The sequence below is a fragment of the Haliotis cracherodii genome, unplaced genomic scaffold (assembly GCF_022045235.1).
Source record: "Haliotis cracherodii isolate W230 unplaced genomic scaffold, xgHalCrac1.p SCAF_14, whole genome shotgun sequence".
NCBI classification, from domain to species: Eukaryota; Metazoa; Mollusca; class Gastropoda; order Lepetellida; family Haliotidae; genus Haliotis; species Haliotis cracherodii.
Window position 1 is genome coordinate 33,687,270 of NW_027266269.1, and position 24,066 is coordinate 33,711,335.

At 40.3% G+C, this 24,066-nt stretch overlaps 1 protein-coding gene across 2 annotated transcripts in view; it reads right to left on the reverse strand.

The window, feature by feature from the left end:
* The window catches only part of LOC139461202 (uncharacterized), a 71,234-nt gene that overhangs the window by 35,447 nt on the left and 11,721 nt on the right, over positions 1–24,066 (reverse strand). Inside the window, exon 3 of one of the 2 annotated variants that reach the window (XM_071242798.1) lies at positions 13,632–13,661. The exons of the other annotated variant lie outside the window; for it this stretch is intronic. Coding sequence (XP_071098899.1) covers positions 13,632–13,661 — 30 coding nt within the window. The remainder of the gene's footprint in view (positions 1–13,631; positions 13,662–24,066) is intronic. 2 annotated transcript variants of the gene reach the window in all.

Genomic DNA, 24,066 nt, shown 5'->3' on the forward strand with positions numbered 1-24,066 from the left:
TATTGCTAAAAGCGGCGTAAAACCAAACTCACTCACTCACTCATATTTAGTACAAGCTGTAAATCAATGGCGTAAATATCTGGGAGAAGGTGGACTAAGTTGGAGAACTTTGCTTGTAAATCAATGGCGTAAATATCTGGGAGAAGGTGGACTAAGTTGGAGAACTTTGCTTGTAAATCAATGGCGTAAATATCTGGGAGAAGGTGGACTAAGTTGGAGAACTTTGCTTGTAAATCAATGGCGTAAATATCTGGGAGAAGGTGGACTAAGTTGGAGAACTTTGCTTGTAAATCAATGGCGTAAATATCTGGGAGAAGGTGGACTAAGTTGGAGAACTTGTACCCAATCCCATTCCCTTTTTGTGAATAAAATATGTTTAAATTAAAATCAATCATGTATTTTTATGCAATTGTATTGTCAGAATATATGTATGTTCAAGAGTTGAGAGTTTGTAAAACATGGTTTAAAACTGCCATCTCCCATTGCTGTAATTACCATGGGGTAAGTGTTGATGGAGCAATGGTGATAACCGGGATTAAACTGGCATCAGGACCCTTCCTCATGTTTGTTTGTTTGTTTGTTTGTTGTTTAACGCCGCACTCAGCAATATTCCAGCTATATGACGGCGGTCTGTAAAATAATCGAGTCTTGACCAAACAATCCAGTGATTGACATCATGTGCATTTATCCATGCATTTGGGATCGATGACATGCATCAACCAAGTCAGCGAGCCTGACCACCCGATCCCGTTAGTCGCCTTTTACGACAAGCATAGTCGCCTTTTACGGCAAATATGGGTTGCTGAAGACCTATTCTACCCCGGAATCTTCACGGGTCTCAGGCATGTTGAATGTGTTGACAGCCCATGGATCATAATCAGGGGTGGTGGTTGTGAGGGGTGGTTGTTGGATGGAGGTGGGGGTGGGGATTTAACTGGCATCAGAACCCACAAGCTTGAGGAAATTGTGTTGACAGCCCATGGATCATAATCAGGGGTGGTGGTTGTGGGGGTGGATGGGGGATGGGGGATGGGGGATGGGGGGAGGGTTAAACTGGCACCAGAACCCACAAGCTTGAGGAAATTGTGTTGACAGCCTATGGATCATAATCAGGGGTGGTGGTTGTGGGGGTAGATGGGGGATGGGGGATGGGGGGAGGGTTAAACTGGCATCAGAACCCACAAGCTTGAGGAAATTGTGTTGACAGGTCATGGATCATAATCAGGGGTGGTGGTTGTGGGGGTAGATGGGGGATGGGGGATGGGGGATGGGGGGAGGGTTAAACTGGCATCAGAACCCACAAGCTTGAGGAAATTGTGTTGACAGCCTATGGATCATAATCAGGGGTGGTGGTTGTGGGGGTAGATGGGGGATGGGGGATGGGGGATGGGGGGAGGGTTAAACTGGCATCAGAACCCACAAGCTTGAGGAAATTGTGTTGACAGGTCATGGATCATAATCAGGGGTGGTGGTGGTGGGGGTGGATTGGGGATGGGGGATGGGGGATGGGGGGAGGGTTAAACTGGCATCAGAACCCACATGCATGATTCACCATCAAAATCTCGGTCAAAATGATCTTTGAACAAGTTTTTTTTTATCAAAGATTTTGATAGTGTTACTGGGGTGTTATGGGATGAGTTACACACTATACACTTGTCCTACTAAACACTCACGCTTCATGCTAATCACATCCATAAACCATGTTAACGTACACAGAAGCCTTGTTTAAAAATACACAAAATAAAATGACTCCATCCCACTTTTGATAAATTGGATGAAATCTTATAATTTATTTATTGGGCCGAAGTTTTCCTAACGATGCTATCGCTATCAAAATATTGCCTCACATTAGGAACAGTTCAATCCCTTGATTCAAACCAAACGGAACATGACTCAGCAGTTTCTGATTCACACCAACTCAACAAAATTATAATCGTAATTCGAAGATGTACTATCCAAAATTTTAAACTGATTTTGAGAAAAAATTCATTACAAATGAACTCTTGGCACTCATTATTTAAAAAAATAAACTTGACCTTAGCTTCTGTTTTCTTTCCAAATAGCAAAATGCAAACAAACTGTTGATTGATGTAAACGAATTCAAGACCTATACACTGCCATTTATACACTGCCTCAAGCAGTTTACTTAGAATTAAGGCCACAAAGCTCAGATCTTGCCAGCTATGAACTCTGCAATGCTAACATCCCCAATCAATGCACCCACAGAACGATATACCGATGCTTCCAATTTATTTGTTATGGCCACGTGCAGGATGTGTGGAGGTCAAGGTCACATGGAGGAGGAGGCCGTGTTTCTCGTGAGTCAGAGTCCCACAAGCTTCATGCTGTCATGTCCACGAAGCGTTTGTCGTATTTATGACTTTGACATAAAGATACTCCAAATAAATTTTCACAAATGTGGAATTCAATCACAGGATTATTTTATCTTCCAGGCAAATCTATTTACAAATTTCAGCAAATAAGAAAAATTATATCGATGTGGAAGGATAATTTACTCAATGACATTTTCAGAAATCCTTGGTGCAGTCATTTTTTTTACCTCATTTATACTATTTCTCCACCTACCATGAAGATCAGGTCACTGATAAAACATACAAATTCTAACCTGAAACCCCAGGGCTTCAAATTTCTAAACCATGAAATGATGAAGAGGTCCCAATCATCATTGAAGCTTTTGTTTGTTTGTTTGTTGTTTAATGCTGCACTCAGCAATATTCCAGCTAAATGACAGTGGTCTGTAAAGAATTGAGTCTGGACCAGACAATCAAGTAGTTGATGTCATGAGCTTCAATCCTTGGAATTGGAATATAATTACATGGATCAGTCAACAAAGTCAGTGAGTCTGATCACTCGATCCCGTTAGACGCCTCTTACAAGCATAGTCGCCTCTGATGGCAAGCAACTGTTGCTGAAGACCTATTCTACCCCGGATCTTCATGGGTGTACTGAAGACCTATTCTACCATGGATCTCCATGGGTTGCTGAAGACCTATTCTACCTTGGATCTTCACGAGTTGCTGAAGACCTATTCTACCCCGGATCTTCACGGGTTGCTGAAGACCTATTCTACCCCGGATCTTCATGGGTTACTGAAGACCTATTCTACTCCGGATCTTCACGGGTTGCAACATAGAGGTTAACACTACCAACAATATTTATGATACCAGAAATGTTAAATTAGTCACCATGTGAAGATGCAAAATTTGTTTTGTTAGTTCTCTGAAATTGTAAACACTTTGAGTTAAAAAAAATGAATATGCCACCATTGATTATCCAGTGCATTATATCACCACAGAATATACTGACTCCGAGCCGACCAGTCTTTGTTTTTGCCCCTCAATGCCAACAAGGGGTGACAACAAGTTCCATCTATCTCTTGGTATGACACAGCAGGGGATCGAACCCCGGACCTTCTGCTCTTCCACTAGGCTACAGAGGCAGTCAACATTCTTTGAGATCAATTAGCAGATACAAAATTATTCAATAGCCATTATGTTTCCATCAAATACAGAACCAATGATCATCAATCAAATTAGCATCAGCAGCCTGGCCCCGCCTGGAGTAAGATTATGTATTATATCTCCCTGCAATATCACCAGTTATTCTACAAGTTACCATCATCATGGCATCAGATGTATTGATGCTGGATTCCTGGCACAGGACCAGCTCATCCTCTGACCCTGATGAACAAAGGGATCACTTTACTGGGGAGCATGTACTGATATATACACAACTAGTATGTAAATACCCCTCCATAGTGAGGCTCTACAGGGGTGGGTAGCAACTAGCGGAACTGGGAGCATGTACTGACATATACACAACTAGTATGTAAATACCCCTCCATAGTGAGGCTCTACAGGGGTGGGTAGCAAATAGCAGAACTGGGAGCATGTACTATGATATACCCCATCAGTATGTAGACACACATTCATGACCAACTCGTGATATTCCGGGACAAGCCGAATAGCGACTCGTGACCCTCTCATTACCATTTTTGCGAACGGGTTCCGTCTTAGTGCAAACAGGCATACCTAAAACAATTGTCAACTCGTTGTGTAACAGTTCACATATAATTCCCCATATATTATACATATTTCAGATGCAATTTAAAGCACATCAGGACATGCAGAATTCTACAGTAAGATTGAACACATCTAACTTTGTCTTGGGTATATTTCTAGATGTAAGACATATATGTAAAATCAAAAATTATTTCTGAGGGATTCTTTGACGAAGAACTTGAAATCCTACACGCATTCTGATTGGTTTGTCGTATTTTCGTGCGTAACATTCATCGAAAGGGGGACGAGTCTTCTTGAAGGTTACAGAGAGGCGAGTGGTGACGAATGGTAGACACACTGCTCCTCCAAAGTGAGGCTCCACAGGGGTGGGGAGCAACTAGAGAGTTGGGTTTTACGCTGCTTTTAGCAATATTCAAATGATATCAAGAAACATGGCAAATATGAGCATAGCACCAAGGATCTTGGGATTTATCTTGGATTCTCAACTAAGTGTCCATGGCAGGCAAATTGGGATGACTGTTAAGTTTTTATTTTCCTAAATTCGGAGGTATATTAACATTGCATTTATTGCGATAATACAAACCAAATCGACTTTATTGGCCCTGTCGGCACTGATATACAAGTTACCATGGCTACCTCTACAAAGCCATAACATCAGTTATAACTATATCAACATGAACTGGGAAACTTGTAATTCCAATTTGTGAATTTTGACTGACATTTGCTACAGACTTGGCAGGCTTCTATGTTCATTTTTTGTCAGGGAGCCAACATGTATCTCAAACATATATTGTTGCCAGGTATGTTCACTTTTAGATTGCCAAGTGGCGAGGAGGAGATAAATTTAGGTCGCCAATCATAGATTATGTCACATTGGCCACCAAAATGGTCGCTACTTAGATGGGCTGACTTGGTGCAGAATATTGGCTTTTGGGCAGGTCGAGATAAATCCCTGCCATCATATATTTCTGGCATGCAATTCTGCAGTGTCTCAGCCAACCGAACCACAAGTGGCCTTTATATGATGGTGTAACCCATTACATATTCACACACTGATGGCAAACACGTCCAACAGAGCTTTGGCATATCTAGAAAATCAGCATACTGCAACCACTATCATCTCCAAATCATCATGAACAAGTGGAATCAATACATGAGGGTACCAGTCCAGACCCTCCTCATGGTGGCTGTAATACCAGGAGATATTCCTGTATATCACACAGTGACATCATAACGTCCAGCAGATCCATGGCATATTGAGAAATCACCATAATAACCTGATGCAACAAATGGAAACGAGATCTGTATGTTACAGTGCACAACATCGGATGTTGTCATCTTGGACAGGTCACTGATGGGGTCGGACACCTCCTGCTGGGGCCGGACACTTCCTGCTGGGGTCGGACACCTCCTGCTGGGGTCGGACACCTCCTGATGGGGTCGGACACCTCCTGCTGGGGTCGGACACTTCCTGCTGGGGTCGGACACCTCTTGATGGGGTCGGACACCTCCTGCTGGGGTCGGACACCTCCTGCTGGGGTCGGACACCTCCTGCTTGGGTCACATGGTGCAGGGGCTGATTCTAGCAGATGCAAGAATCTATATCAGGAGGCTGATGGGGTCGGACACCTCCTGCTGGGGTCGGACACCTCCTGCTGGGGTCGGACACCTCCTGCTGGGGTCACACGGTGCAGGGGCTGATTCTAGCAGATGCAGGAATCTATATCAGGAGGCTGATGTGTGGCACAATGTCTGTAGTAAATGTCAGTCAATATTCCAAAACAAGTAATGTTACCATAGTCATAAATAATGTCCACCCCACGAAGATCTGGGTTAGGATTGGTCTTCAGCAACCCATGCTTGAAAGGGGTTGCTAACTTGCTGACTTGGTTGGTGCATGTAATTGTATCCCAACTGCGCACATCGATGCTCATGAAGTCAATCACTGGATTGTCTGGTGCAGACTCCACTATTTACAAACCGCAATCCTACAGCTGGAATATTTTGAGTGGGGTGTTAAACACTTGACATACTTAGCAAAAGAAATGTTTTGTAATTGTCCAGTGAGTGAGTGAGTGAGTGAGTGAGTGAGTGAGTGAGTGAGTGAGTGAGTGAGGTGAGGTGAGGTGAGGTGAGGTGAGGTAAGGGGTTTAACGTCGCATCCAAGATTATTGCACTGATATAGCGACGTGTATGTACGTGTATGTATGTGTGTATTGCTGCTTGTACTAGTCCGGACTGATGCCGATTTATAGTGCTAGCACACTAAGATACCATGACGCAGTTTAACATGAATACCCCACACAGACACAGTATACTGACTCCGATATAGTATACAGTCATTGTTTTAGCCCCTTAATGCCAATTGCCAGACAGGGTAATAACAAGTACCATCTTTAAACGTCTTATGGTATGACGCGGCTGGGGATCGAACCCTGGACCTTCCGCTCTCCGGCGGACGCTCTATCACTAGACCATGAAGACGGTTGTGAGTGAGTGAGTGAGTGAGTGAGTGAGTGAGTTGGGTTTAACACCGCTTTGAACAGTATTCCAGTCATATCACAGCATGTTTGCTTCATGTGGGAGAAAAGCCTGAAGGGACACAGGTCTTAGACTTTTACCACTTTGGTGAAACCCACAAGCACCTCAAGCAGTCAACTTCTACAAACGATTGCTGTTTTGAGCAACGATCCACTGCCAGGATATGACATACAATCAAGCAAGTCACTGAGCCTGACCCCCCAATCTATTGAATCAGCTCTAACCATCAGCATAGGTTCCTGTAGAACTACTGTAACTGAGAATGCCCACAGGGCTTCTTGAGAAGCAATAACCACCAAATATGACACATGAGTCAGGAAGCCCCCTGTGATGTTAACCTCAAAGAATAACGTCAATAATGTACTTAATTATCCAATGCCCTGTGACAGGCGTGGGCCAGTAACTTCTACTGGTTAATCACATTGGGTTAGGCTATTAATAGAGTCAGGCTGTGAGGGTGAACATTTCCTACAGTAACACGTAAACCAGTCTGACAGGGTCTTACTTGTGTCAAGAAACAAAAATTAAAGTTGATTCTGAAAAGCCTTGGCGGTTTCTCTCCAATTAACCCAAAACTCAAATGAAGATGAAATTTGTGACGGTTCTGTGACTAAGGGAGATAATTCAGCCCGATTAAAAAAAAAAATAGTTAAGTGCAAAAAGGTCACACTTCAGAGTTTCCGATATAACCATACAGTCTCAGGGACATCTGAGGTGCAAAGACCTAACACCCGCACACTATTTCATTCAAGCTCCGGGGGCCTTGAGCTCTGGTTCGAAAGACACCATAACCTGGTATGCTATCAATCGGGCTGAACACCAGTATGGAACCTGTAGACGTCCCTGTTGATCCTGAGTGGTCACACCATGGAAGCCGATCTGTGTGGGCCTTGTATGCCATTATACATTCATCAGTGTTGCTTTGCCTCCTGCAGCATCCCTGCAGATCAAATAGAACTAGGTCCAGACTAAATGGAGCCAATATAGAACCTCTCTATTGATTTCCTGGCTCCACCTTCTGTCTGCATCTTTCAGGGGAGGAAGTGTGGATGTGGTACTTCCCATAGGAGGACCCGCCTTTCCATTAGGCTGATCATCTTGATGTTCCTCTTCACGATTAGGGTTGATACAAGGAATATATTATTTGTATCACTATGTGTGTGTGTGGCTGCTTGTACTTGTTCGGACTTATACCGATTTATAGTGCTAGCTCACTGAGATACCATGCCACAGTTTAACATGAATACCCCACTCAGACACAGTATACTGCCTCCGAGCCGACCATTCCTTGTTTCGGCCCCTTAATGTGGAGTGCCAGGCAGGGTAACAACAAGTACCATCTTTATACATCTTTTGGTGTGACGCGGCCAGGGATTGAATCCCGGGCCTTATACTCTCTGGGTGGACGCTCTACCACTAGACCATGGAGGCGGATTCTCTTGTGCAGGTGTGATGCAAAATATATATCATGTGTATCACCATTATAACCAGCCTCTACAAGAGTTATCAGGGTGCTCCTGTACCGAGGTGTGATGCAAAATATATATCATGTGTATCACCATTATAACCAGCCTCTACAAGAGTTATCAGGGTGCCCCTGTTCCGAGGTGTGATACAAAATATATATCATGTGTATCACCATTATAACCAGCCTCTACAAGAGTTATCAGGGTGCTCTTGTACGGAGGTGTGATACAAAATATATATCATGTGTATCACCATTATAACCAGCCTCTACAAGAGTTATCAGGGTGCTCCTGTACGGAGGTGTGATACAAAATATATATCATGTGTATCACCATTATAACCAGCCTCTACAAGAGTTATCAGGGTGCTCCTGTTCCGTGGTGTGATACAAAATATATATCATGTGTATCAACATTATAACCAGCCTCTACAAGAGTTACCAGGGTGCTCCTGTACTGAGGTGTGATACAAAATATATATCATGTGTATCACCTTAACTTTAGCTTGACACCAAGATAAGAAGGTATTTGGAGGGCTTATCATGCTTAGGACTTTGGATTCCACATGTTAATTTTAAAATGAAGGATATGAACTCCAAACCAAACACCATTCCCTGGACCTGCCACTGTCATATTTTGCATACCGTATTCAACTTAATAAGTGCCCAGCGCGCTCTCAAAATTAGAAATAGGGGTCTCTTATTAGAATATAATTTTGGTGAGAAAAAAAACAGTTGAAAGATTGTAAATTTCATGGTTTTTGCTGACGGCCTGAAATGATACAAAAGAAAAGTCGGTGCATATTACATGTATTATACACGACAGATATATTTTCCAGATTTTAATTGCCCATATTTAAGGGTGCATAAAACACAAGAGTGCGTATTATGCACAAAGAAATAAGTCTTGTGTATATTGATCAATCCGAAGGGGTGCTAATTGGGATTGTTCACTAGCCAATATATTAGCAAATATCGCCATGGCAACTTATTAGGGCGGGGCGCTTATGACATCGAGTACGGTAATAGGGATACAAAACAAAACTAAAAATAAACAAAAACAAAATACAAGACTAATCATGCTAACTTTACACCATTCCCGCCCACTAACATCCTTTTGACAAAACCCAACATATCAGGAAAAAAGTCGCAAAATAGCCGTGGATAAACATGAAAAACCACTCATAAATAAATAATTTCCTAATTATCAGTGTATCGAGTGAATGACTGTCAATTATCAACCAGCTCCCTGCTTATTAATATAGAACCTTTCCCATAGGCAGAAAGCAGTGTGGGTTAGTGTGGGTTAGTGTGGCGAAGCAGCCTATTCACCAGGCGATATATCACATATTGCCCATGACAACTGAGCAAACAGCATTGTTGCCTCCAGCAAATCAAAAGGCCTGTTCGGAATAATAAGATTAACGTGATTGCATCTCTCCAACATCGCCGATATTTTGCTCTGATGAGATAATACATTTTCCCACTTCCTTCAGCTAATGTGAACTCAAAATATATTAATATCAAATAATTTGCAAGTTTTGAATTTCTTTTGTAACAAAAGAAATAATACATTTTCAAACATCCTTTTGCTAATGTGAACTCCAAATATATTAATAGCAAATAATTTGCATGTTTTGAATTTCTTTTGTAACAAATGAACTCTTTTCATCAAACTAAATTTCTATTTATTATGCTCATTTGTTAACAATGGAGAGTGCTATATATGTTTATAGTGAGTTTTTAAATCAGATGAAACTATCATGACCATCCAACCATTGTCAACTGAAGTTTGTCAATACTTACTGACATATGAGAGAATGGCTGCTTAGTATTGCTTACCACTCCATATGTAATAAAATAATTATATCTTCGAGTTGACGGAAAACAAATATTTAAAATAAAATGGACGTCCTGAATCAAGCACTGAATGCATTTAATCTATGTAAAAGGAAAGATTATTTTTAAAATTTTCTTCCATATTCATTTTCAAATGGTATGATTGAAGTGTGTTTCTCGTTTAAAGCAGCACTCAGCATTCGTCCCACTGTAAAAGGGCCAGGAAATCCAGTGATTGATATCATGAGTACTCACTACCTAACTCATCAGCTCATGTCATCTTGTCCCCAAGAATGATGACAATTTGTTTGTTTGTTGTTTAATGCCGCACTCAAAAATATTCCAGCTACATGATGGGGGTCTGTAAATAATCAAGTCTTGACCAGACAATCCAGTGATTGACATCATGAGCATCGATCCACGTAATTGGGATACGATGAAATGCATCAACCAAGTCAGTGAGCCTGACCACCCAATCCTGTTAGTCACCTCCTACGACAAACGTAGTCCCCTTTCACGGTAAGCATGGATTGCTGAAGACCTACTCCACACTGGATCTTCACGGGTCGAATTTGACTGAACTCAGAAGGAATGGGTGCATAGTCAGACAGAAATGCAAACATTAGTGACTTGTAGCGTAACCATAGAGTCATAGATAGTTTTTGTCATTAAACAATCTGTAACCTGACTAATCACGGGTCTGGGTAGTCCTGTGGGTACCTGGGTTCTTCTCAATACCCATCTGACCCGACCCGACCGACCCGACCTGATCCGACCCGACATGACCGACCCGACCTGACCGACCCGACCTGACCACACCCAACCCGACCCGACCGACCCGACCGACCCGACCTGACCCGACCCGACATGACCGACCCGACCTGACCAACCCGACCCGACCTGACCTGACCGACCCGACCTGACCTACCCGACCCGACCACACCCAACCCGAGTACCCGAGTTAACCCTAGAACACAGATGCCTTGAACAATTTGTTTGAAAATATAAATGATACCAAAAATGCCTCCCACTCCATAAATTGAAAAAAATTGGATGAAAATCTGACAAATAATGCGTCATGGACCAACCATATCCTTGATTGTCAACTCTGGTACGCTCCCCTTGAAGATCTGGGTTATAATTGGTCTTCAGAAAGCCATGCTTGTTGTAAAGGCAAGTTGGTTGGTTGGTTTGTTGTTTTACGCCGCACTCAGCAATATTCCAGCTATATGACGGCGGTCTGTAAATAATCGAGTCTGGACCAGACAATCCAGTGATTAATATCATGAGCATCGATCCACACAATTGGGATCGATGACATGTAAACGCAAGTACAAGGATCTGAGTGAGCATATGAGTTAATATACATGCTGATATAGACCTGTGAAGATCCGGGTTAGAATAGGTCTTCAGCAACCCATGCTTGCCATAAAAGGCGACTATGCTTGTCATAAGAGGCGAATAACGGGATCGAGTGGTCAGGCTCGCTGACTTGGGTGATGCATGTCATCATATCCCAACTGAGTAGATTGCAGCTCATGATGTCAATCACTGGATTGTCTGATCCTGAACTGATTATTTACAGACCGCTGGATTATTGCAGAGTGCATGATTAAAACAACAAACAAACAAACTACACTCGTGTGATGGAAGCCAAGTTTTGTGAAGCAGACTTTAATATCGTCCCAGCTCCACTGCTTCAATCAATAACTGCAGAGGCGGAAAAATGGCTACCACGACCTTAGTCGACTGATGTAAATAAATCAATAATATTCATATTTGGCATCCGAGATGAGTCTCACTTGAATGTTATGAGGACAATTAGTTGCAGAGAATGACGGGTACTCTACTTCTTATTTATAAGGGATTTCCCACATATGCTTGTATTTCTGGGAATAAACCTGAATAATGCTTATCGAAATATTTTGATAAGCATCAAATAGATAATATTGATAGTACCACTGTGCTCAATTTTGGAGACAAATGCTTTGAAGCTATTTTGTGATGAAGATCTGAATCTTAAAAAGATGTTTTTTTTGTATTTTAAAAAATTGTCAGTCTACATATTTTTCTCTCGTGATGCTGAATATATCGTTAAGCTACGCATGTTAACATGGTCCAGTGATATTTTATAAGGGAATGTTTGTTAGCACAGCAGGTAGCAATATTATCACCGCCTGTAAATAATTATGAATAAACAATGCCTTTTAGAAAGCGGTCCAATGTAACAAATGTTATATGGGATAACAATTTTTAGGAAAGTACCTACCGGAATTCAAACACAGACTCTCCGAGTGAGGCAACTAATCATCAGCTCACAAAGTCAGTTTAACATGGATACCCCACGCAGAATCAGTAAACTGACTCTGAGCCGACCAGTCCTTGTTTTAGTCCCTTAATGCCGAGCGCCAGGCAGGGTAACAACAAGTACCATCTTTTGGAATAATGCCGCCCCTAACCTTCCACTCTCCAGGCAGGCACTATACCACCAGACCACAGAGGGGGTCACAAGAGTACCTGGATTACAGTGAGTGTGTTTATAGAGAATGTGACCCTCTTGTCTTTAGGTATCACATATCAACATGAGTCAATAAACGTTAAAAACACCAAGGGTTGCCTATTTCAACAAACCCAAATATGTGTGTTTTTATTTCAACCCTAAAAAATAGGTTTTGTTTTCTTAAAAAAATAAATGACTTTGAGAAACGGTAATTTACAGTAAAAATGATAAAAGCCTGCCTTCCAATAGAAGGTTACAACTGGTTTATCTGTAATAAAAGTGTGAAGTTTCCCAGACCCTAGAGAAAAATATTAAAAGGAGTCTAACTCAAGTCTAGAATGATTTGGCAAGTCTAGATTGCTTCAGCTCTGAAATTAAGGATAGTTCTGGACTCCATCTGGATTTTATTATTTTTATTTTGTAGATATATATTTTAAATAAGATACCTTTATTTCTGGGACAATATCTCAGTCTACACTTGAAACAAAACACATGTTCGCTAGTGGCATAAGAAACAGACAATGCCATTTTGAACCAATACCTGATGGTGACCAAATCCAAAGTGCCTCACCAGATTATCGCGAGCAAAAATGGTTAGGATCAAGGGTTTCAGATTACAGTCACTTCTGAGACCAGAAACACACATACTTTTTTGTCAAATGACAGGCTCTTTACACAGTCACAAACAGCTAGGGGAAAGAAAAACAACATAATCAATCAAGACTCAAATTACACGTACTACAGGTTGCGATCTGAAATTTGATATAATCTCTCCCTGAGGAAAGGGCCTGTTTTACACACAGTCCTGTACCAATTCACACAACACACGAAGGACGACGAGATCATTTCCCTTTTTCTCCAAAATTACATCCAATTCCTGAATTCCAAATATTCAGTTTCACGATCCCAACTGAGATAATGGTCCAAACAGCCAGAATCACACCTCTCCAAAATCTAATCAAATTCCTGGAAACGCATCTGAACCATCTTCGGATGAAGGGGTCTCGCTGCTGGATGCTGCTAAGTATGCAGCTCCTAATGACGTAATTAGTTTAATTCAATGTTAATTACACATCACTGTCAGACAATTTCGGTTTCACTAACAACGTTACAAGGTAATGTCAGAATCAGAAATCTTGTAACCACGACAACCATCAATATGAGGGGCGATCTGACAAGACTAAACATGGTTATTGTATCAAGAGCAAGCAAAAGCAAGCAAACAAAAACGTGCAGTATTTACCTTCATCGGGCGCTGGCGGAATTTCAGAGCCTAGAAAAGTTGAACAAAGCAATGTAACAGAAAAAGAGCAAAATGTTCAAAAATTAAACATATGAAATAGCGATAAGCATAAATAGCAAATAATAACAAAGTTGCATGTATACCATGGTATACAGTGAGGCCACTAGTTTATATTTTTTGGAACACGGGGATACGCTGCCAACCCTTTTTTCTTCAATGTTGAACAAAATATAAAATCCAAATTTATACTTATGTTTTCTCTGCCATGTCATACACGCATAACTAGTTTGAGATTACTCAGTGTTTTAAAAAAATGCTAAAACTATGATGCTCATCATAATCGATTTAACACTAATGACTCACTGAATCGTTCAGTCTACCGTCACAGCAAAATTACATGCATTTTTACCAAAAGTTTTGTCCTTTATCCTTGATGTGCAGGCTTTGCCAAAATGCACTCTTCCAAGAAAACAAAATGACCAAAACAAAATTCCAGCAGACTACGATAAAGATGGCAAATTCAATTTTTAAATTTCTATATTTTCGCTCTTCACATATATCACTTGTAAAAACATTCTGTAATCCAGCTTAGAACAAAAAGCCGATGGCAGCTTTGTTTTAACTTACATATTATTCCTTCCTCCAACTTCCATCTTCCCGAGGCAAGGGAGTTACCCGACCATAACAGTCCAGTTTCCGCCCTTGCCGAACTAGGATGGAATTATGGAGTAATATTTCTATTGGACTAATAAGTCTAACAAAAAATAGTCTAATCAAAACCGTGTAATGAAATAGACATCTGGTTCATAAACTACAGTGCAGATTTTGGTTGATTGCAGGATATGCAAAAATTTATTTGTACCGTCAGCTAGCATCGACATATTTTTATCAAATCTTTTCATGTTTTTAATCAAGATGCTCCCATGATGCACTTCGCGAAGTAAGACTTATTTTATTACATGGAGATCTTGATTATCGATCAGATCCTCTTGACGGGGCACGGCCATTTTGTTTGAAGCAAATGGAAGTGATATGAGAGGTGGAATCTGATTGGAGGGACATAGAAGGGACATAACTCATAACAGCCGCTGGCAGAACTACGATCGAATCCAGAAATTCCAGCCTAGTTCAGCAAGGGTGGAAACAGAACTATTACAGTGAGTTAATTCCCTTGCCTGAGATCCGGAAGATGCCAACTTCTGACTTTGAAAAAAACAATCTGTTATCCGACAAATAAAAAAGTAATGGTTTGAGGTAGATAACATAACATGTAGCCACTAGGCTAACCATGGTCTGCCATTTTGTAACAACTCAGTTCAACACAGACTTATAAAGCAGCACAAACAAGAGTCACCCTGACTCTATGTAGTTATGTAAACATGCACACCTGCTTGATCAAGTGCAGCTGTTGGCTAGCTGGGTCAGTCTGACCGGCAGGTGCTTGCATGAATGAACCTCCTATGTCAGGTCAGACATGGCTAAGGCTAAAAAACAAAATATCTTGTTTCCCAGAACTGACCAACCCCCAAAACTGTCCAGGCTCAGTGTTTTTTAGTGTTCAGCCCTGAGTAGGCAGGAAAGTACAGCTGTTTGAATTAATAAAACAATACATTGCGTGTTACGTAGAGCTGAAATTTCTATCCTGGCAAGATATATACCTTAAAATTCAGAGTGTCAAAGGCTGATTTTGTTCAATCTAACACTGGAATCCCATCCATCATCTTGATAAAAGACTTAAAGACAAACAAACAAACAATGATAAAGGTTATATAAACAATCTACTTCTTCATATCACTGTTGGGGTAGGCTGACCCAGTCGTCTAAGGCGCCGCGATTCGCTGTGCAGAGTTGCGTCCCTTGGGCACGCCAGAAGCCTATGATTGTGGGTTCGAATCCCGGTTCGCCCCGATTATGTTTCTAGGATTGTCAGCACCATAGCCATTCTTATGGGTTTCACCGAAGTGATAAACGTCTGAGACCTGCATCACATCGGGCTTTCCTCCCACATAAAGCTGACACGCCGCGATATAACTGGAATACTGTTAAAAGCTGTGTTAAACCCAAATCACTCACTAACTCATATCATTGTCTTCGTTTAACATTATTGTGATTTAATTTGGAGTGGTTGGAATAACAAAATAGAAAAACAGAATTATTGTGAGAAACAAGAATGGCCATTATCATTTCTAGCACCTGTTGGCAACATGGGTTGCTCAGAAGTTGTTTGATCAAGGTTACAACATTCAAGGTCTCAGTAAAGCTTTCAAAAAGTTTTATAGTGTACATGTGGAGGACATTTCCACATCAGTGACAAAAATGATGTCCGATGCAATTCCCTATTTTGACTTGTTCCATATGTTCCCGTGTTTTTTCAGGTGAACACTTGACTTGACTTTGCATGTGTTTGTGATGGGTGCCACTGGTGGGGCAGGCTATGCTCACCTTTTCGCGAACACCTAGTATCATTACTATTGTTAGTGATTCATTAATGAATGCTCATGATATAGTCGGAATCGCATAATTTATTTATTTGTATACTCCCCTGGGAGTAGAGAATGATCCCTGGACAGGATCCATACCCACTGATCAGGAGAACGAATAAAAACACATTTAAGCAGTGTATATATAGAGAATCTCACTCAAGTGTCTTTTGATATCAAATATACCAACAACGAGTGTTGATATATTTGATATCAAAAGACACGAGGGTGAGATTATATTTATCATCCAACATCATTCTTCCAACTGTTTCAGTTTGTAGAAAGTAATAAGCAGTGTCTTAAGTGTACAAAGTACTGCTAACAGCTTCAGGAGTGATGTCATTTGATTGTGAAGTCATGGCAACCAATGACATCACAATGGTCTGCAAAGCATTGTGATGCAATTTCATTGCAGCAATATCTACAATATAGATATGCTTGATCTCACCAAAGTGATATCTCCTGTGGGAGGCAGTTTTGGTAATGATACATAGCGAATATAACTGTGTCAATCATGGTCAACCGAACTGATAACAACAACATATCGCTAAAATGAAGTAGCAGACAAATAGAGTAACAGCCAACTCAAGTGACAGCACCAAATCTAAAAACGCTTGACAAAATCAATAATTATCACTTAAACCTAGCTAATCAATCCATACATATGACATAGTGTATGATGAAGTGTGTGGTACAGATGTGTCAGTAACTAGCTAACAATTTCACAATATTGCCTCTACTGTGGCAATTCAATGTCGAGCATATTGGACCAGTGTTTTCTATTAGCCATGTCAGTTTGAAGGTTATTATTGATGATGATGATTTTCACAAAATGATTCCATTCCACATCAATTCTGATTGGTCATTTGAAGCAGTATGACATCATAGTGACACATTATTTAAATATGATGTCACCCACTGGTCATGAGGTCACTGAATGAGGTCACTGATACTGTTACAACAGAGTAAGTGAGTGAATCAACCTGTAACACTACAATAAAACATCTCAGCTATAAAGTGACTGACCTGTGAAGATCCGGGGTAGAATAGGTCTTAAGCAACCCATGCTTGCCTTAACAGGCGACTATGCTTGTCGTAAGAGGCGACTAACGGGAATGGGTGGCCAGACAAGCTGACTTGGTTGATGCATGTCATCGTATCCAATCTCGTGTGTTATATGCACCGTTAATTATGGGCAATTCAATTCTGGAAAAATATATCTGTCGTATATAAACATTTCAGACTGTCAGCATAAACCAGGAAATTTATCTTTCAACTCTCTTTTTTTCACCAAAATATTATTCTAATGAGAGCACCCTGGGCGCTTATTACGTCGAATACAGTAACATATATACCATCAGATCTAAAGATAAATAGCAAGGTACCCCATACGTATCTGTATAGATAAACAAAATGTTTCATATTTCAGCCGATCCCAAAATAGGTCAGTGTTTGGGTTTTTTTTAAAACTTTTAACTCTTTACTTTGAAAGACTTCAATTTGTTCTATGTCAGTAAAATTCTGCTTTCCAGTTAAGAAAGTAAGTCCACAGCGAAGGGCAATCAATGTATGCTAGTGACATAAAATTGTAACAATTTCAGGATGGTGATAAGGCTGTTTTGCAATTCGTGAAAAACAGGAAAATAGTTTTAGAGTCATGGTTTTTGGGCCATATCTTTCTCTGAGTGAACATCAAGAAATTAGTTTATCATGCCAAACTGGCCTCCATAAGTAGATATCGCTTGGATGAGATCTAGCCAACTCTTTTAGGTGATATTCATGACATTACATCACAAAGCTTTGCAGACGATTGTGACATCATCAGTTAACATGACATCACAATCAAACAACATCACTAATCCCTCAGCATCTGAAGCTGCTTAGCTAGTTTTTAAACTCATGACACTGCTTATACTGTTCATGGACTGAAAACTTGGAGGAGTGATGTTGGATGATAAATAGAATCTCACCCGTGTGTCATTTGATATCAAACATATCACCACACAGCAAGCCTCAGGGTGTAAAACTTTTATCGACTTGTGTTTTTTTCTATCTTATCTGACGATACCTGAAAGCCTCTACTCAATGCACTTCCGTTCTGCCATCTTAACATGAGTGAGCATGTGTTGAGTAAGACAAGATGGAGATACTGGCAGACTGACAACATTCTTTGTTTATGATGTAATCGGGTAAGCGTCAGATGAACAACATGTTGGAGCTGATGTAATTCAGAGAGTTGGGTCCTGCCACTTTGAAGGGTTGAGATTTGGTTTAATACTCTGGTATTTCAGTGTGTTAACTTTATGTTGGAGCATAAACCCCAAAGTCACAGTCTTTACATTTACCCCTCGGTGAAACCCACAAGCCCAGGCATGGTGCTGACAAACCTAGAAACATAATCAGGATTCGAACCCAACATCACTACCCTTCACTACTTTGCCAACAAGAAAGTCACACATAGGAACTAACTGTTCTTTATCTGTAGAGGCTGACTAAACTACTTAGCCACAAAAACATTGGACCAAGTTGACTGTTTGCCAAGTTCTCAGCTTCAGAGTAGCGTTGTGTGTGTCTGACATTTCACAAGCAGACGCACAGTTAGCCAAATTTCTCTCCACATATCATTAAACCAAATTACATTGGAACCGCGACATCATCGCAGGAAGTACACATGAATAGAATGCAATAATGTTAGGTCAGATCAGTTCTCACGTTTGCTTTACAGATTTGGAAAAAGAGGGGGAAAAGGGAGCTATTCACCTGATGAAGGAGTAGGCATATACTCCGAAACATGTTCCTCATAATAAAGATAAAGAAGTTGTCATCCGTAAATTCTCTTCCATAACAAGATGTAGGTTTATTTGGAATCTTTTTGAGTATTTTAGTTACATTTCAAATCAAGATTCAATATTTCAATATTGTTTAGATCACACTGTACACACATACTCTTCATAATTAACGGTCAGTTGCAGCCCGTCAGTAAACTCCTGCTTTGAAATGAAGACAGTGATGGACATAAAAGCTATGGTACAACACAGGAAAAACAAAGTTTAGGATTACGTTAGGTCAGGAGACTGGAAATACTTTTGGAACACTGACAAATCAGGAAACAGGAGAAACACAGTGCAGATCACACGAGGCCAATGTAGCCCTTGTTGAACCCTCGAGGCTGACACTGGTAGACTAGCTGGGAAGTCAAACGTTGGCAAAGAAACACTTAGACCAAGCAATCACAACCAGATCACAGAGTCTTTGTGATCAATCAGATTATACTAAACCTTCACACAACAGTTGACAATATATGCATGTCAACCTGAGATCATATCACTTAGCAGCTAATGTGGCTTAGGTCATTGATGCAATTACAGCCAACATATTGTATGTATTTGTTCCTTCTAACCCCGTGTCAGGTTAATAGGGCTGCATGGTATTACCGGTATACTGTTATACCATGTATACTGTTATACCACGTATACTGTTATACCACGTATACAACATATTGTATGTATTTGTTCCTTCTAACCCCGTGTCAGCATGGTTACTGGTATACTGTTATACCATGTATACTGTTATTCCACGTATACAACATATTGTATGTATTTGTTCATTCTAACCTAGTGTCAGCATGGTTAATGGTATACTGTTATACCATGTATACAACATATTGTATGTATTTGTTCATTCTAACCTAGTGTCAGCATGGTTAATGGTATACTGTTATACCACGTATACAACATATTGTATGTATTTGTTCATTCTAACCTAGTGTCAGCATGGTTAATGGTATACTGTTATACCATGTATACAACATATTGTATGTATTTGTTCATTCTAACCTAGTGTCAGCATGGTTAATGGTATACTGTTATACCACGTATACAACATATTGTATGTATTTGTTCATTCTAACCTAGTGTCAGCATGGTTAATGGTATACTGTTATACCACGTATACAACATGTTGTATGTATTTGTTCCTTCTAACCTAGTGTCAGCATGGTTACTGGTATACTGTTATACCACGTATAGAACATATTGTATGTATTTGTTCCTTTTAACCTAATGTCAGCATGGTTAATGGTATACTGTTATACCACGTATACAACATATTGTATGTATTTGTTCATTCTAACCTAGTGTCAGCATGGTTACTGGTATACTGTTATACCACGTATATTGTTATACCACGTATACAACATATGGTATGTATTTGTTCCTTCTAACCTAGTGTCAGCATGGTTACTGGTATACTGTTATACCACGTATACAACATATGGTATGTATTTGTTCCTTCTAACCCCGTGTCAGCATGGTTACTGGTATACTGTTATACCACGTATACTGTTATTCCACGTATACAACATATTGTATGTTACTGTTCCTTCTAACCTAATGTCAGCATGGTTAATGGTATACTGTTATACCACGTATACAACATATTGTATGTATTTGTTCATTCTAACCTAGTGTCAGCATGGTTACTGGTATACTGTTATACCACGTATATTGTTATACCACGTATACAACATATGGTATGTATTTGTTCCTTCTAACCTAGTGTCAGCATGGTTACTGGTATACTGTTATACCACGTATACAACATATGGTATGTATTTGTTCCTTCTAACCCCGTGTCAGCATGGTTACTGGTATACTGTTATACCACGTATACTGTTATTCCACGTATACAACATATTGTATGTTACTGTTCCTTCTAACCTAATGTCAGCATGGTTAATGGTATACTGTTATACCACGTATACAACATATTGTATGTATTTGTTCCTTCTAACCCCGTGTCAGGCTAATAGGGCTGCATGGTATTACCAGTATACTGTTCAACCACGTATACTGTTATACCATGTATACAACATATTGTATGTATTTGTTCATTCTAACTTAGTGTCAGCATGGTTACTGGTATACTGTTATTCCACGTATACAACATGTTGTATGTATTTGTTCCTTCTAACCTAGTGTCAGCATGGTTACTGGTATACTGTTATACCACGTATACTGTTATTCCACGTATACTGTTATACCACGTATACAACATGTTGTATGTATTTGTTCCTTCTAACCTAGTGTCAGCATGGTTACTGGTATACTGTTATACCACGTATACAACATATTGTATGTATTTGTTCCTTCTAACCTAGTGTCAGCATGGTTACTGGTATACTGTTATACCACGTATACAACATATTGTATGTATTTGTTCCTTCTAACCTAGTGTCAGCATGGTTACTGGTATACTGTTATACCACGTATACAACATATTGTATGTATTTGTTCCTTCTAACCTAGTGTCAGCATGGTTACTGGTATACTGTTATACCACGTATACAATATATTGTATGTATTTGTTCCTTCTAACCTAGTGTCAGGCTAATAGGGCTGCATGGTATTACTGGTATACCATATTTCAGTGAGTGAGTGAGTGAGTGACTGAGTTGGGTTTAACGCTGCTTTTAACAGTATTCCCATAAGCGTGTCAGCTTAATGTGGGAGGAAAACCTGAAGTGATGCATGTCTCAGACGTTTACCACTTCGGTGAAACCCACGAGCAAGAGTATGGTGCTGACAAACCTAGAAACATAATCGGGCAAACCGGGACTCGAACCTACAATCATAGGTTTCTGACGGGCCCAAGGGACGCAACTCTGCACAGAGTCTAATTTGAACTACAGCCCAAAAAAATATATGGTGTAATAAGTCTCACACCTAGTTAATGGGCAAAGTCTAGGAACCCCAACATTTAATGTTCTGATGAGATGAAGTAAAATGGGGTTTAATGTCCCATGGAAGATTATTGAACTTACATTGCGACAGGAGAGTGTGCGTGTGTCTGATTGTACTAATCCGGACTTATGTCAGTCTTAGCACTAGGCCACCGAGAGGCCACACCACAGTTTAACATAGATGCCCTACTCAGACAGTATACTAATTCTGAGCCGACCAGTCATTTAATGCCCTTAATACCGAGCTCCAGATAGGGTAAGAACAAGTACCATATTTGAATGACTTTAAGTGTGATGCGGACAGGCATCTAACCACCGATTCTCTGGTAAGACATGTTCTCATGGATAGAATGGCTGCCTGGAGAGTGGAATGTTGGTGGTTCAATAATCTTGAACGCAACATTAAACCCCATTTCACCTCACTTCACCTTATGCTTCCATAAGAGTTACTGCAACCCCATTTATCAGAAGTAGTTTAGTTTTATTGGTTTGTTTGTCCCAATAGGTGTTTATACAGCACTCAGCTATATTCCAGCTATATGACGGCGATGTGTACATAATTGAGTCTAGACCAGACGATCCAGTGATTGATATGAAATAGCATCCATCAAGTTAGGATACGATGACATGCATCAACCGAGTCATAAATAGCATTATAGCTAGTTGGTTTGTTGAGTAGTTTGTTTCGTATTTATGGTTCTATTAATATCAAATATTTAATACATGGAAATGAATATGTCTTCAGCTAGTACTTGACTGACACCACCCACATACCTTCTAGACTGACGTGTGAGTTCAGTTCAGAAATTCTGCACTCGGCAATATTCCAGCTATATGACGGTGGTCTGTAAATAATGGAGTCTGGACCAGACAATCCAGTGATTCACATCATGAGCATTAATCCACGCAATTGGGATATGATGACATGCATCAACCAAGTCAGCAAGCCTGACAACCCGATCCCATTAGTGGCCTCTTACGACAAGCATAGTCGCCTTTTACAGCAAGCATGGGTTGCTGAAGACCTGTTCTATATCTTCACGGGTGTGTGAGTATAGTACATGTAATTACCAAGACACAGGACATTGATTCAGCACAAACTGATCTAGTTACGTAGGGTAAAATAATCAAGTGTGTCACACACATCCAAATGCTTGGCGAGTATTTTTCATACTTGAAACATATAGCTTAATAAATACATTTTGCACATTTTTGTGGTGAAAAAATTCAACCTGCTCAGCAGAGAAAAATAATGATTTTCCTATTTCATTATTTTTAACTATTCATTACTTAAGTGTCGAAGGAATCTGTAAAATATTTAATAAAAAATATGTCAAAAAAGATAAATAACAATTCAATTAAAGAGACAAGCCTATATACAAGATGAAAAACCTACCATTACGACTCCCACATCAGCGATCTCCTCCAGGAACATTAAAATCTCAAAACACCACCTCCAACCAGGAGAACACTCTCAACAATATTAACACATCGACACCTGACAGAATCCAAATATTTCCCTGTAACGGTTGTGTACATCAGCAATCTCCTCCAGAACATTAAGATCTCAAATCACCACCTCCAACCTTGAACTCTGTCTACAATATTAACACATCCACACCACGCAGCATCCAATATTTTTCTGTTAATGGCTGTGTGCATCAGCGATCTAGATCTTGAACGCTAAGATCTCAAATCACCACCTCCAACCGTGAACTCTGTCCACAATTAACATGTCGACACCACACAGCATCCAATATTTTTCTGTTAATGGCTGTGTGCATCAGCGATCTAGATCTTGAACGCTAAGATCTCAAATCACCACCTCCAACCAGGAGAACACTGTCCACAATATTAACATGTCGACACCACGCAGCATCCAATATTTTCCTGTTAATGGCTGTGTGCATCAGCGATCTAGATCTTGAACACTAAGATCTCAAATCACCACCTCCAACCAGGAGAACTCTGTCCACAATATTAACATGTCGACACCACACAGCATCCAATATTTTCCTGTTAATGGCTGTGTGCATCAGCAATCTAGATCTTGAACACTAAGATCTCAAAACACCACCTCCAACCGTGAACTCTGTCCACAATATTAACATGTCGACACCACGCAGCATCCAATATTTTCCTGTTAATGGCTGTGTGCATCAGCGATCTAGATCTTGAACACTAAGATCTCAAAACACCACCTCCAACCGTGAAC